The sequence below is a fragment of the Myxocyprinus asiaticus genome, chromosome 19 (assembly GCF_019703515.2).
Source record: "Myxocyprinus asiaticus isolate MX2 ecotype Aquarium Trade chromosome 19, UBuf_Myxa_2, whole genome shotgun sequence".
NCBI classification, from domain to species: Eukaryota; Metazoa; Chordata; class Actinopteri; order Cypriniformes; family Catostomidae; genus Myxocyprinus; species Myxocyprinus asiaticus.
In genome coordinates, this window is record NC_059362.1 from 6,494,957 (window position 1) to 6,511,323 (window position 16,367).

The following is a 16,367-nucleotide window of genomic DNA, read 5'->3' on the forward strand; positions in this document are numbered from 1 at the left end:
AAAACCTTTATCTCCAGTGTAATTGGGTTGTTTCGAGTCGTAGGAGAGCTAACTGCGTCTCTAACTAAGTTTACAGTAATGATGATAACTGCTTGGCTACTATTTAATATATTTGGCAACTTCCCAGCTTCATGGTTTGACCTTTCCCGATATTGGCGATCATCGTCTGTCTGTGACTGTCGCAATCGACATTGGGGTATTTATTTGGAACAAGAGGAGAGTAAGTAAATAATGACAGAATTTTCATTTTTGGGTGAACTTTATGTTTTTACGTTTAAATCTCTAAACCTAAGTACGAGCTAAAGCAGCAGAGGTATTTTGGAATTTCAATGCCTAAAAAATTAGAGCAGCTGGAAAATACCTCTACATAACAATACACACACACAGTTGTAGCGGACTTCATGTGATGAACTGCGCTAATAAAAGAGGTTTTTCCCTTTAAATTACAAGCTAGTGGATGTGACGTCATTTCTATAGCGGAAAGAAAAATGTCTGGTGTCAGGAGACACAGTGGCGTTTCACATGGCTCAGTTCGATTTACTCTTGTTGATGTCTGCTCTCCCGCTGAAGCCATGTATGAAATGTTTGAATCTCCCGCTGAAGCCGTGTGTGGAATGTTTGAATCTCCCGCTGAAGCTGTGTATGGAATGTTTGAATCTCCCGCTGAAGCCGTGTATGGAATGTTTGAATCTTCCGCTGAAGCCGTGTGTGGAATGTTTGAATCTCCTGCTGAAGCCGTGTATGGAATGTTTGAATCTCCCGCTGAAGCCGTGTTTGGAGAGAAATTGTGCACCTAACCTGATTTAACCTGACAATAAATCAGTCATGCTAGGGAAAGTGGGTGGGTTTATTTTGAACTGGATACAATTCAAGCTAAGAACAATACACAAGCTCAATGGGCATTCCTAAAAGTATTTGGTGATTCAAGCTATGAACACAAGTTCAATGGGCATTCCTAAAAGTATTTTGAACGGACTGAGGAGTTATGAATTTGTACATGATTTGTATTTTTTGTGCTTATTCGATATGTTTGGAATTGTTGTCTCTATTTGATATGTTTGGATTTATTGTACTGGTGGAATCTGTGTATGGGTATTATGAACTTGTATTGCACTTCATGAATATGTGAATATATGTTGATTTACCTGCTCTGGTTTGTGAAGGCTCATTTGAATTGCTAAAAAAAAAAAAGAAACAGGATATGATAGGGATTATATAAATTGATAAGGACATTTATTAGATTCCTTTGGAATGGTTTAATTTATGAATACTTGAAATTTATCTGGATAATGTACCAGACTGGCACCCTTTTTGGTACACACTAAATCGTCACATAAAAAATGGCACCACAGATGGGACTTTGTGGAAATGGGCCCATAATGCCAACTCCTAACATTTCCCATGGTCGATGTACATCAGTCTGTTGTAACTTCCCTGCCAGTCTTCTACCTTCAGGTTTGTACAGCTGACACTGCTGGCAACAACGAACATATTCTACAACATCAGGATTCATTTTGGGCCAATATACAAGAGTCTGCAGCCTTTTGTAAGTTTTAAAATGTCCTAGATGTCCAGCTAATGGATCTTCCTGGAAGTTCTGAAGGTGTTTAGAATGAAGAGAAGTAGGAATGTAAATCTGATAGATGGTTTTGTGTGGTAATTGCTGCACTCTGTAGACCTTGTCTTCCAAGATAGTAAATGTGGTGGTAGAATTTACAGTAATAGGTTGTCCAGTATCCATGATGGTCATATAGAGAGATTGGATATCTGGATCATTTTGTTGTGCCTTCCATATCTCCTCATCGGAGACTTGCAAGTCCTTGGATATTTCATTCTTGGTTGACAGCAAAGTAGCACAGCTTGGTAAGGATAATCCAGATTTCTCTACAGGGGCTCAGGATAGGGCATCTGGGACAGTATTATACTTCCCTTTTCTATATTCAACTACAAAATTGAATTCTTGAAGTCTCAGTGTCCATCGAATCAGGTGTTTGGGCTTTTGGGTTTTAAAAACCCACACATGGGAGTGATCAGTGACCACAGTGAAATTTCTCCTTTCCAAATAATACCTCCACTTCTCAATAGCCCAAACAACGGCCAAACATTCTTTTTCTGTTGTGGAGTAGTTTCTCTCAGTCATATTGGTCTGTGGATTATAGACAGTCGTTCGTTTTGGGGAAACATTCCACTGTTTACACGTCTCTTCAAAGAGAGCGGAAACAAACTGAGAACCTTGATCGGACAGAATAAAATCAAGTACTCCCCATCTAGTGAAGATGTCCTTTATCATTATTCTGACAACTGATTCTACAGTGGCCTGTTGAAGAGGGAATAGCTCCACCCAACATGTATAATACTCCACAAACACTAAAAGGTAAATATTCCGATTAGGACTTCGTGGAAACGAGTGGTCACTCTCCTGCAACTTGTCCACTACTAACATCTTCTAACAAAAGTAGATCATATAAAAAAAAGCACCTCACTCCTCATCTGTTCAGAATTACTAGAAAAGAACAGAACATCCTACTGTGAGTACTCTTACTCATTCTCGTTCTTCCAAAGGTAAAATCTCTAAATCGTCACAATATGTCTGAACAGAAAACCCACCCACTTTCCCTAGCATGACTGGTTTATCGTCAGTCTCCGTTTAAATCAAGTTAGGTGCACAATTTCTCTCCAAACACGGCTTCAGCAGGAGATTCAAACATTCCATACATGGCTTCAGCAGGAGATTCAAACATTTCATACACGGCTTCAGTGGGAGAGCAGGACATCAACGAGTAAATCGAACTGAGCCATGTGAAACGCCACCATGTCTCCTGACACCGGACATTTTCCTTTCTGCTATAGAAATGACGTCACATCCACTAGCTTGTTATTTAAAGGGAAAAACCTCTTTTATTAGCGGAGTTCATCACATGAAGTTCGCTGCAAAGTGCCTTTGACTTATCACATAAACTTGTTGCATTCTAGTTCAGTCTTAAGTCTTTCAGTTTTGTTTTTTTCGGGCTGAGTAAATAGTGCAGGTCGGGGTGACTGGTCTCACTCCATGGGGCAGCAGATGGCCAGTGAGACACACACAAAGAAACTCACAATATGAGCGACTGCCATTCAGATCATCTTTTCTGAAGGGGACTGGATACACATCTCACAATGGGTTAAGCTCTCTGCTGCACAGCGTCTGGAACCAACAAAGCTCACTGGCTCCATCTGTGTTCCATCTTTTACAAAGCCACAGTGTTTGAACCGCAACATCACACCGCTTGCTGGTACTTATCATAAAGAAGCAGCCACCTGCCTCCCTGCTGCATCTCAACCACACTGTGTCTTGTTTCATTGAAGCCGGTGTTGGTGGCATTCAGTGCTCACTCCAGGGTTAGAGGTCATGGTTGTGTTTGGAATTATTTTACTGACAATTAAGAAACATTATATATACCACAGTGCTTTTTATTTGGACATATAGTTTCCTAAAGAGCATGTCTTTGGAGTAGTTTCGCGCTCCTTCCCTCTCTCTGGCTTTCAGGAAAAAGCAATTTTACTGCAAACATATTTAAAAGATTTCACATACAGTCTGAACACATTGCTTGGAGGGATTGAGTTACTCAGTTATTATGGTTCAGACAAAAAAAGAACAAAAATTGTGAGGAATTTTCTCGACTGAAAATAAATAGTGGGGTTGTACAAGAAGTCTACCCTTGTAAAGCCTTGCAGTGTTACGTCATGGAATGTGGCAGCAGGACAGAAGCATGAGGTCTGTTTAGATTTGGGGGTTGGGGGTTGAACTGTTGCTCGCTGCAGACTGCACAAACAAGAGCCGGCTGTGTGTTCCTGACACATGCCCTCCCTTTCTCTGTTTCTCTACAGATGAGCGACGGAGAGCATGAGGAATAGCTGTGCTAGAGAGAGAGAGTGAGAGGAGGATCTCAGTGAGTGTCAGATGCTGCACCAGGCAGGAGCAGAGAGGAAAAGTCGACCGTAGAGAACAGGACACGTGTCAAAGGAATATGAAGGAATATCTTTGTCTGCTTTGAGAACTGACATTATAACAGGTAAAGAAACTCTATCACTATGCAATACCATGGTCTTAAATGTGTTTGTTTGTGTATGTTGATGGATAGATACCATTGTAGTACCATGAGGAATTCTTTAAAAGTACATTGGAATACCATATAGTAGCAAAAAAAAACCATGGTATTATGATCTGATGTCATCACTGTTCCAAGGTAACTCCACAGTACATCTAGTTAAAGATAGATAGACAGCCAGATAGATAGATTTTTATACATGGGACTACAGTGGTATTATCTAAAGTTTCATAGAGTATGGTATCTTGAAGTATGTCCATAATAAAACACTGTTTATGAATGTTAATCACTCAATAAATATAAATATACACTCACTGAGTACTTTATTAGGAACACTAAGTGCCAGACATGGACTTCTGCTGTTGTAGCCCATCCGTCTCAAGGTTTGTACATCTCAATGTTGTGCATTCTGAGATGCTATTCTGCTCACTACAGTTGTGCATTCTGAGATGCTATTCTGCTCACTACAATTGTACAGAGTGGTTATCTGAGGTACTGTAGCCTTTCTGTCAGCTCAGATCAGTCTGGCCATTCACTGTTGACCTCACTCATCAACAAGGTGTTTCAATCCTCAGAACTGCCGCTCACTAGATATTTTTTGTTTTTGGCACCATTCTGAGTAAACTCTAGGGACTGTTGTGTGTGAAAATCCCAGGAGATCAGCAGTTACAAACCAGCCCGTCTGGTACCAACAATCATGCCACGGTCGAAATCACTGATATAAAATTTTTTCCACATTCTGATGGTTGATGTGAACATTAACTGAAGCTCCTGATCTTTATCTGCATGATTTTATGCATTGCACTTCTGCCACATGATTGGCTGATTAAATAAAAAGACACTTCCTAATAAAGTGCTCAGTGAGTGTGTATTATATATAAAAGTACCAAGTGCCAAGTCTTGACATTTCTTTGTCATTTTTCCTTACAGATCAGAATGGGAAACACAGATAGTCAGTACAGCAGTTTCATCATCCCAGGTAAGGCCAAGTCTAGCTCCCTAAAACTGCACAACACTAAACAGGACGTCTTCTCCCCACACACTTGGTGGAGGAACTCTGAGGGCAACTCTGGATACAAGGCCAAAAATGGTTATACACCACACAAGAAGAGTCAGCCTTACATCTCCCACCATTATGCTGGCATTAAGGGGGAATATATTGACAAAATATGTGCAGAGAGCCACTCGGACTATGACAACCTTTTATTCCAGGGAAATGGCTTCTTTGTAGGCTACAGACAGCAGACTGGCAGTAGTGGCCTCCAGGCTCCTATAAGGAACACAGATTCTGAGCTTTCTGACAGTAAGAGCAGCCCCAAAGTGCTTTTAGGTGAACAAGGAAGTCTGATAGTGGGGTTTACCAATGCACAGAGGGAGCTAGATGTTGAATTGTCATTGGGCGGTCATCCCAGTGGATCTGTTGATGCTACCCAGAGGGCCAGTAATGGCAGCTCTCTCAGCTCTGAGGTCTCATGGTATGATTCGCCTTGGGGGAATGGTACAGAGCTCTGCGACAACGTCTTCACCACCGCCCAGCCTTCAGACCACAGAAGCGGATATACCATGCTTTCGTCCACACGTACAGTGGACTTTGGATGTTTCAATGGCTACACAACAGAACAAACTGAGAATCATATGGGTGGACACACCTACCAACCCAAAGAGCAAAATAGTCAGTACACAAGCAACAATTGCTATGGTACCGGATGCAACACCTACCACGCTGAGGAGGACAGTGGAATTGGAGACTCAGTGCTCCATCATTTTGAACAGAATGGGTTTGGCCTCAGTTCTGCTCAAGTCTCTATTTCAGACCTCTTCACAAACCACAACATGACAGCACCATTCCCCACTGACGGAATCCTAACCACAGACCAGCTCCAGGACACTGCTCAATTCCAATCCTCACTGATCTCTTCCCTGGATGCGAGCTGCCAAGAGGAGATTCAGGAAACCCAGAATTACACCTCACACACGCTGCCCTGCAGAAAAGCAGTTCCTGACAGGAACTCGAGGAAGGATTCACTCAAGAGTCGCATCCGCCGCCTCAGTGATTGGACAGGAAATCTGAGCAGGAAGAAGCGGAGGCTGCAGGTAAGAAAATGATCGTGGTTTTATGGATGGATTGGGCATTAGCGTGAGGCTGCCAGCACAGCATACACATGCAGATGTTATCATATTAAACAAAAATGTTGCTATATTTATTTGTAACATGACATTCAAGTTGAAGAAGGTGAATATAACATTAGAGTAACTTAATTATTGTTGGACATGTTCTCAGATGACATACTTCTCTAAAACAAAGATTTACATATGCTTTGAAATGGTCTACTTGTTGGACTGACTCTAATTTTCAGACATGTTAGGAAGAGTAAAGACATTGGAGGAAAGATGTGAAAGTCTTTTCAACATGGTGTCCACCTCGTAACACAAGTGCATGTTTTATTTGCTATCTTCTTCTCACTTCATGTCTATCCACCCTCAGGAACCAAGTACTGTGGACTCCTCAGAAGGTTTCAGCTGTGGAGCTAGAAACACACTAGAAGAATCCAGACCGGCTTGGAATCCCATCTCCTCCCAGACACAGTGGGACTGCTCTTGGTCCTCAATGGGACCATTTGGGCAGCAGACCCAGTATGCGACCCTGAGGCAGAACATCTATGAGAACTTCATGCAGGGGCTGGAGACGGGCAGCAGCAGTGGGACTGCTAATGGACTCCAGGTCTGGGAGGGTGAGGGGGAACAAGGGGAGTGCAGCAGTGGCTCCATGGGCTCCCTGGAGCAAATGGACTTCATGTTTGAGAAGGAGCATGGTGTTGTGCGGAGGGCTGGATGGTTGGCTTTTAAGCCCCTCATTACCCTCCAAAAGGATCACAAACTGGAGCTGGTAACAAGACACAAGTGGAAGCAGTATTGGGTCACACTCAAAGGTAAGACTGTGGTCTTGAGAACATGCTGGCTGAAAAGGCATATTTACACTTTCACCCTGTCTACACTAAGGTTGCGTTTATTTTTGTATTGCTTTTTTTGACAGGAGTAGGGTAATTCAGTATACTTATGCATACATTTTACATATATATATATATATATATATATATATATATATATGTGTAAAACTTATATAATATATAAGTTTATTTGGGTGCCACACTTTTTATTTTGGTATCAAAACTTTTTTCAGAGTTTATGAAAATTTAGCAATGGAATTTTATTAGCAATAATGATTTTATTTTATAATATTTTAAACTTGCATGCCGTTTAGTCAAATTGCACCTGAACATTGTTGTGAACATTTCTAAACTCAATACATTAGCCGTGGGGCACAATTCTGAGTTTTAAAAACGTAGCTGTATTGGATAATGTGTATTTGTTATTTTGCTCTAAATTAATAAAATGTTATTAAGACTGTTTTTATTGTCTCCTGTAGGCTGCACACTCTTATTGGGTGAATCCAATGGAAAGACCTTCCCAGAGCAGGAATGCACACCACGTTATGCAGTGCTTGCTGAGGACAGTATTGTGCAGGCAGTCCCTGAGCACCCCAAGAAAGAGAATGTCTTCTGCCTCAGCAACGCCTATGGAGACGTCTATCTCTTTCAGGTTTGTGGCCTTTTTACTATAACATTGGCAGACCATTTCTAACCCTATTGTGGACTCTCGGTTGTATCCCTCTCTGCATGTGCTGGGATACATGCCATCAAGCATAATACTAAGCAAGGGATATTTTGTTGATTTATGATCCTTAGTTAACAACAATCCTTATTAACAATATGGGATTCAAGCATGGCCCAATGTTAAAGCCCAGCATCAAGTTGTCCACTTCACAGCCAAATGTTTCTGACAGTATGCACTTCATGCAGTCAGTTTTGCATTCAGAAAGCCCAACTATGCTTTATATTTGTATTGTTGCTACTGTAATTCAGAATAACAGTTTGTTTCTGGTAAGACAGCTACTTATATCCAGACATAAAACTGTTTCTCTGAAAGTCATATTTTTAATAGTTTGTCCTTATGTGACACCGAATTTAAAAAAAGTCTTCAATAAAGTGTTCTAATCCATGAACAAAACCAACCAGCTCTGAGATGAATTACAACATAAAAAAATAAATTAAAAAAAATGTTTTAAAGAAAAAGACAAAGACAAGCCTGTGTATTCTTTTATGAGGCAATGAAGCATCCCATGAAGCATAAGAATGTTTATTGCAAAATATTCAGATATGTTAAAATATAAATAGTTTTAGAGTATATACTTAATGGTAGTGGGAGGTCGCCGTTGAACTCTTTTGCAGCTATTTTCGTTTCCATGGTGAGCAATTCTCTGATTGGTGGTGGTCTCTTCAGGATAATAGGTAGTTCTTTACTGAAAATGTAGCTATTAAATGTGGTAGGTCTGTCTTGAAAGGTACTGTATATATAATAATGGTCCACCAATATCTTGCCAAGATATTCTGAATTTTTAAAAATCGCATCGGCTGATGAATTTTCCCATTTGGCCATTTAGTTTCTCAAGCCGTGACAGTGCCTGCTTGCACATGAAAGAGCTGTCTGAGACATGTAAATGACCAATAACTGTTCGTTTTGTTATTAGTGCCATCATTTCCACAATAATAGACCGGTGTGCAACATAGTCTCATTTAAACGGTCCCACACATCAGAGTCATGGTAGATGCATATGAGCACATGATGTTTAAAGTGCTCTGGTGTTTCATTCGTTTTCTCTCTCTCTCTCTCTCTCTCTCTCTCTCTCTCTCTCTCTCTCTCTCTCTCTCTCTCTCTCTCTCTCTTCTCTCTCCTCAACAGTTTCTTGTAACAGTTAACTGTCTTGTCTAATGATACAAAGGCCCATATCAATAAAAACTTCTATCATATACCATCTGCATGAATGCGGATATCTCATTTAAACAGATATAATTCACATACCTCATGCGTTTCATTCTCCCTTTCTCTTCTCTCAACAGTTCCCTGTAACTGTTAAATTTCTTGTCTAATGATACAAGGTAAATCAATGCATTTCTATCATATATCATCTGCAAACATGCTGACATCTTTTTTTAAAGAAATTTAATTCACATACCTCACGAAAATCCATTTTCTTCCCGTGGAGCGCTCATATAGGCTACTGTATATTCCTCTGAAGAGCATTTTATAATAGACTTGATCAAAACTGTGTCCCTCTGACTCACGAATGTTCTAATTTTTGAAAATCTAATTATTTTTACAAAGTTAAAGTTTTGTGTAAAAGTTTGAGTAAATATTAAGCTACATAAACGTTAATACATTTTTAGCCAATTTATGTATACAGTATGTAATTTACTATTATATAAAATTTTGTGATATACCAGCATTAAATCGGCCTATCAGCCACACTGCTCTCTGTATGTCGGAATCGGCCATTAAAAAACCCATATTTGTTGACCTCTGCTAAGTTTCTATATGGAGAAAATAAATGCGATTTTTACTTCTGGAACCCAACAGTAGAAACTGGACTGTCTAAGTTAGCAGTGGCCTACATGCAGCTAACCAAAACCCACCTCTTCCTTCTTGTCTGCAGGCTGCAAACCAGACAGACCTGGAGAACTGGGTGACAGCCATCCACTCAGCTAGTGCCTCACATTTAGCAAAGTGTCAGGGAAAGGAAGACACCCTGCATTTTCTAAAGAGCCAGAGCAGAAATCTGCTACAGAAGATCGACATGGACGGCAAAATGAAGAAGATGGCAGAGCTGCAGCTGACTGTAATCAATGACCAGAAGAACAGGAAGGCCATTGAGATCCAGGTGAGCAGCCGTGCGGATGTGGATTTTTATGGAGAAGTGTGTTAAGTTTGTTTGTGAAGATTAAAGAGCAAAACCGAGCCATTCAAATGAGAGGTTTGGTAAATTGGGCAATTAAGTGATTGATGTTGATGTTAGAATGGAAACCAGACCACAGTGCTTCAGACCCAGTTTACACTGGGTCACTTAAATGTGTCTCCTGTGACCACTTGTGTTGGGATTTGGAGGGGATGGTCTCTGTTTCATGACGACATATATCAATCTCTATGTCAGTGTGTGCAACAAAGTCAGAAAAGACAAAGAAAGCGCAAAAGCTCCCAGGTTGCGGTTGCAATTCAACCTAAGCACAAACACAAATTTTCAAGCAGAATTATCTGTTATTTTAGTGGATTATCTGTATTAAAGGAGTTTCAGGTATTCGTGCTTCTCAACTGTGTTGATATCAGACACACCAAAGAAGATCCGTGAAGCTCTCGTGATTGTGTATGTATAATTTTATTTTTTTTACATTTTCCGATTGGGCGGTTATTTCCTTTTAAAGCCATTCATAACTGGCAAAGTTTAAACACTTTTTTTAGTGCAGCAGTTGATTTACAGGTGAGTGGGTGGCTGTAAGGATGCATACAGGACAGATTGGCATTTACACCTCAATTGCGATGTGGTCACATGCGTTTTTGACCACATTCGTATGTGGTTTTTGTGATCTGATCACAAAATGTTTTAGAACTCATTTAGACCTGTATTTAGGGCTGACCACATTTAATCAAATCACCAGAAACGCATCCTTATACCAGGTGTAAATGGGGTCTTAGAGGCCTTTAGAGTGGAAAGTGGATGGTGGATAGTATTTACATTATAAAACAGTTTTATATTCATTTGAGTTTTTAGTATTTTGTAGTTTTAGATTAGTTTTAAAGTATACTAAAGTATAGTTAAAGGTACATTAAGTTTTTCAGTGCTGTATATTTAGTTTATATTTCAGTGTTTAGTTTTTCAGGGCTGCCAAAGTAAATGCCTTTACTGATTATTTATTTATTTTATTTTATTTTTTGAAACAGTTAACACACTTAAATTTACAGGAAATTTTTAATTTGGTTCAGTGTGATTTCTAAAGACAGATTGGAATAAGAGAAGCAGCACACAATACACACACAACAATCTATTTTGGCTATCTGGAATATTTATTATCAGTAAATGATAAAGACCTTTTTAACATTTAACATGATTTATTATAGTTCATTTATAAACCAAATCCAGGTGGGACTTACAAAGTCAACAAACTTGCAATCTTTGTTTGGCAGAATTTAATTATTATCGAATCTCAACATGTTGAAATTTCACATCGTACAAAAAGTCTATTGACAGCCGTAGTATTTTTATTAAGGGAAAAATGAATTATGGGGGATATGGGTTATTAGGTCAGACTCAGAATCTGACACTTTGCCTAATGCATACCATTGGTATTAAGATACAAGTTCTGCTATTTAATTGACTGAAATTCTGTATTGCTAAGGGGAATTGAAAGAAACTATTTGTTCCCTGTTCCTACATAACATGACACCTGTTGCAGACTGGAATGTCAACTATGGATGCATTGAACTATTTAAAATGTCTGTAGCTTTCTCATAAATATTTCATATTGTTTTCAAGAAACATAGTCACATTTCTCTCTCCTCTGTGTCCCCCAGATCCTGCAGTGGGAAAAGAACTTGGAGAAGTTTAACCTGGAGCTCTTCCGCATGCGCTGTTACCTGGCCAGTCTGCAGGGAACCGAGCCGCCCAATCCAAAGAGTCTGCTTGCCACCGCCGGGCGGCCATCTAAAATGGTGCTGGGCCGTCTGGGAATATTCTCGGTCTCATCCTTTCATGCGCTGGTGAGGAACAGTCATAAGCTTTAAGAGATTTTGTAAGAGACCAAAGAAAGACCTAATTAAAACACAGTCTACCTTTGAGACACTCCACAAAATGTAATAAAGCACTGAAATTCGTAGAATTTTTTTAATGTGTGTGTGTTTGTGTAGATATGCACTCGTGACGAGGCTACGCTAAGGAGACGCTGCCGTTCTCAATCTCGAGGTGCGCGGAACAAACGAGGACTCTTTTCCTCACAGAAGGGATTGGACAGTCTGACCAAATGCAACCGAGAGAAGAGACAGTCTTTGTCCCAGGTAAAAACTATAAAGCTGTTTACATTGGGAAAACCTCCAGAGGGGACTCTTGACAGCCTCCTTAACCCTTCTGCATGTACGATCAACCGGTGTGATTACACTAGGCTGGGCTTAGAGGCGAACGATCAAACCGTTGCAATCTGCATTAATGCTGCTGTTTACCAGCAAAGAGGTACTGAAGCGGTTGTCATAATGAACCAGCTGTTCAAATATTCTTTTCAACATCACAATATCTTTATTTTTTAAGTTACAAACATTCAAACAATCACTAAATACAAGTTTAATGCCATTACCATCGGAGTGCACTGTTTTGATGCAGCGATGCGGCCATGTTTTCTGACGTCAAACAAAGAATGCATAAACCAGAAAAGTCCACTCGAGCCTTCTCCCATTCTGTCCGTCACTCACTCTCACCACTTCCGGTGCAAAAAAGTGGAAAGTCTAGGTTTTTAGAAACTTTTAAGCTTGATGAACTCAGAATTCCGTGCTGCATTGCAATGTAAACAATATGGCGGCACACATAGCATAGCCAGCAATTGCGTTCACATCTTATCTATCATAATAAATCATTGTAAAGATCTAAAAATCACATTATATGTTTGATAATATATAATCTGTCCTCCAGTGCATCTGCTGTGAAGTGTAAGATAAGATTTTTTTAATAACACCACACATTAAAGAACTCACGCTGGGGGATCGGTCAGTACAGGAAAAACTCACATGCGAAAGGATTAAATTGAAGTGTGGAATTTCTGCACCACTTGCGACACCAAACAGAGTTTCCCGTACACTTCACCCTTTTTCCAGTGGTTGGACAAACAGGTAGTCCCACCCCAAACTCACACCATTGGTTGGTCAGCGTGCTAAAACAAACAGAGCAATGTTTTGATAGTGCCACAGAGCCACAGTGTTTACACTTTTGGGGGAAATAAACCTATAATTTATTTACTTATAGTTGTTTATTAAGCTTGGATGCAAGATAAAGCTGAGATGCAAGAAAGTATTTTAAAGGAAAATTCTGAGTTCATTGCAATCAAGCTCAATCGACAGCATTTGTGGCATAACTAATTTGGACCTTTTCTTAAAAAAATAAAAAATAAATCTGGGCTACAGTGAGGCACTTACAATGAAACTGAATGGAGCCAATGGGTAAATGTTAAAATAGCCACAAGATGTAAACAATATGTGTGTTAACATGATTTTAGTGTGTTAAAATTGCTTGCTAACCTTTTCTGTTTAGTTACATTATATCCAATTTTACAGCTTTGTTGCCATGCACTGTAAACCCTAAAACGACCATAAAAATGTCCATTAAAACAACACATGGCTCAAATAATACACAAGTTTTAACAGAAGAATTAATATAATTGCTTTTATAAAATTCTAAGTGCCCCATTGTAACCTCGATTTTTGCTTTTTTAAAGAAAAGGAGGAACAAACCCTGAATATTCTTTTAACATCGAAAAAATTATGTTTCCTAACTTCCACTTTTTGAAATTTAAAGCTACATACCACTGAACATCTGAACATTAATCTATTATTTATGTTGTCAAGCCGGTTCTCGCCTCCTCCTTTGCCTCTAACCTCATATATATGTTAAGAGGTTAGAGGCAAAGGAGGAGGCAAGAACCGGCTTGACAATATAAATAATAGTTTAATAATAAACTTAAACAAAAACACACAAACACGTACAGGGCAGCTGCCTGTAATGCCTGTCGTCTCTGGTCGCCTTTATCCCTTGCTCACCTCATCAGGCTGATTGGGGTCCAGGCGTGCGTTATACCGGCCCGGCCCCGCCCTTCACGCTACACTCCTCCCTCCCGGGAGCCCCCGGCATGACGTACATCCCCCCCCCTCCTCCTCTCCGGGAGGGGGCGTGCCTTGCGCCCTCCTGCCGGCGGGTCATCCCTGCCACCTTCGACCTGGGAGGAGACAGGAGAAAAAAAAAAAAAACAGCCTAGGGGAAGGCCAACACAGAGCGACATCAAGAGAGAGAGAGAGAGGGGAGAGAGAAAAAAGAAACACACTCACCGGTTCTCTAATGCGCCGTCGCGTGGTCCTCGATCACTCCTCCACCCTCTCAGGAGGACGACAGCCAATCCTCCCCGGGCAGACCGGAGTCAAACCTCCGACCCCCAGCGGACATAATGCCCCTCCGCGTTTCTGGCGTCGTGTGGGGACACTCCTCCGCCCCTGGCAGTGGCTCCAGGCGGTCGGGGAGTCCAGTCCCTTCTCGCCTCGTGGATGGCGGCCGTTCCCCACGTCCGGGCGGTCGGTGTATTCCGTCCCCCATTGGATGGCAGCAGTGCTCCCCTGGGTGGATGGCAGTGTCGAGGACTCTACAACAGGCATCCCTCCTCCTTCCCGGGTTTCGGCACCAATGTAAAGGGGTTAGAGGAAAAGGAGGAGGCGAGAACCGGCTTGACAATATAAATAATAGTTTAATAATAAACTTAAACAAAAACATATAAACACTAAAGAGCAGCTGCCTGTAATTCTCTCTCTCTCCCCAAATGTCGTCTCCGGTCGCCTTTATCCCTTGCTCGCCTCATCAGGCTGATTGGGGTCCAGGCGTGCATCATTCCGGCCTGACCCCGCCCTCTGCGCTACATTATATACTGTATATATACTGTATATATATATATGGCCCCAAGAGTGTTTCCAATTCCTTTATAGGTCTTTATCCAACTATTACCCTCACTTTACAATCTGGTCACAATCTGGTCACAATAACTGAAGTTTGAATGTGTTCAGTGTTGAATTGCAAGTTTTCTTCTGTCTAGATAATAATATATGCCAACACTTCTTTTTTATAATTTAAGAGGTTTAAGATTGCCATATTGTATGTGGCAGTGGTTCAGCATTTCCCCTCTTTAATGCATCCTCCTTATTGGCTGGTTTTATGAACAACCATTCATTCTTTGCCTCTTTTTTTTACTAGTTAAATACAAGTTAAGTTCTTTTAACAGCATTTGTGACAATGTCGTTAACCACACAAAACATTTTTTTTTTCAGTTTTTAAAAATTGCGGTTACAGTAAGGTGCTAACAATAGAAGAAAACAGAGCAACGCATTAAACATTAAAATATTTTTTTGAATATATATTCACAAGACTTAAACATGATGCATGTTAACATGAGAATAGTGTAATAAAGTCACTTACTAACCTTTTCTGTGCAAACTCCTTTCATGACCATGTAAAGCCATTCATCCACGTAGAACAATAGTCCCACAGCTAAAATGGCGATTTAAACAGCTCAAATGACCTTTTATCTTTTTAAGAAAAATTCATGTGCAAATGTTTTATCAATTATATGAGCTTCACATTTCTGCTTTTTAAACACTTGAAGGAAATTGCCCTGTTTCTTTCGTTGTAATTTGCATTTCTGTTTGTTTGATTTTAAAACAGGGACAAGGTCAAATTGTTTTCTGTGATAACTGACATTATTGCAACCAACTCTATCGATAGAGCTTACCTGGAACATTCCTTTAAAGTTCTACCTCCATATCTACAAGGACAGAAAGCTTACTATTTATTGGAAGAATTTTTATTTTGAAACTGCCACAGCCTAACAAATAAGAATACAATTAAGGCAAAAAAATATATAAAAGTGCTGGGCATTAAACAGTTGTGCCCTTAAGATGTTTAATCTTTAGATTCGGAGTCTAACTATGTTTGTGACTGCAGTACTAAGCAATCATTTAAGACACAAGCCTGTTTTACTCATTTTGTCCTACAGTAGCATGTTAATGCCATTCACAGGTGTCAGGGTAAAAAACGCTTTCTCACTCCTCTCAAATAAAACAAACAACCACTGACTTGCTCATCAAAGTTTACACTAGAGGTCAAATGGCAGGAAATCACACAGCCGCCCTGTTCCTTTCACCCGTCAATGTGTTTGGGGGCTGTTTTGGAATAGGGTTCAACGGGGCTAAAGGCCCCCTGTGGTAAAAGGCACTTTTCATTTATTTTCTCACAAAACACTAAATAGCAACAAAAACCACCACAGCACTTTCCTTAACACCTGTTTGTCACTATACACTGCAAAATATTCCTGATCCATGAGATTATTGCGTGCCATTGTCAAAAGTTTGAATTTGAGGTAATTTCATCTAATATTTAATCATTTTTAAAATGTTGCAAATGAATGTAGCTAATGAGAATCTCTGTAATTATCACATTTATTTTGAGACAAAATACATATTTGTCATTCTCAGTTTTGTTCAAGGTGATTAAATCAAAAGTTTTTTAATACTGTTAACTGTCTAATCAGTGAAAGGATAGAGTTTGGGGTAAAAAAAAAAAACCCCTGTTGCAGGAACTAAAAGGCCCCCCATAAA

At 40.1% G+C, this 16,367-nt stretch overlaps 1 protein-coding gene across 2 annotated transcripts in view; it reads left to right on the top strand.

Moving 5' to 3' along the window:
* Positions 1-3,926: 3,926 nt before the first annotated feature.
* Positions 3,927-16,367, top strand: part of LOC127409877 (rho guanine nucleotide exchange factor TIAM2-like) — a 58,612-nt gene continuing 46,171 nt past the window's right edge. For both annotated transcript variants that reach the window (XM_051644801.1, XM_051644802.1), the window contains exons 1-7: positions 3,927-4,049; positions 5,016-6,179; positions 6,571-7,015; positions 7,513-7,685; positions 9,637-9,861; positions 11,547-11,732; positions 11,880-12,026. In XM_051644801.1, coding sequence (XP_051500761.1) covers positions 5,022-6,179; positions 6,571-7,015; positions 7,513-7,685; positions 9,637-9,861; positions 11,547-11,732; positions 11,880-12,026 — 2,334 coding nt within the window. In that variant the 5' untranslated portion in view covers positions 3,927-4,049; positions 5,016-5,021. The remainder of the gene's footprint in view (positions 4,050-5,015; positions 6,180-6,570; positions 7,016-7,512; positions 7,686-9,636; positions 9,862-11,546; positions 11,733-11,879; positions 12,027-16,367) is intronic.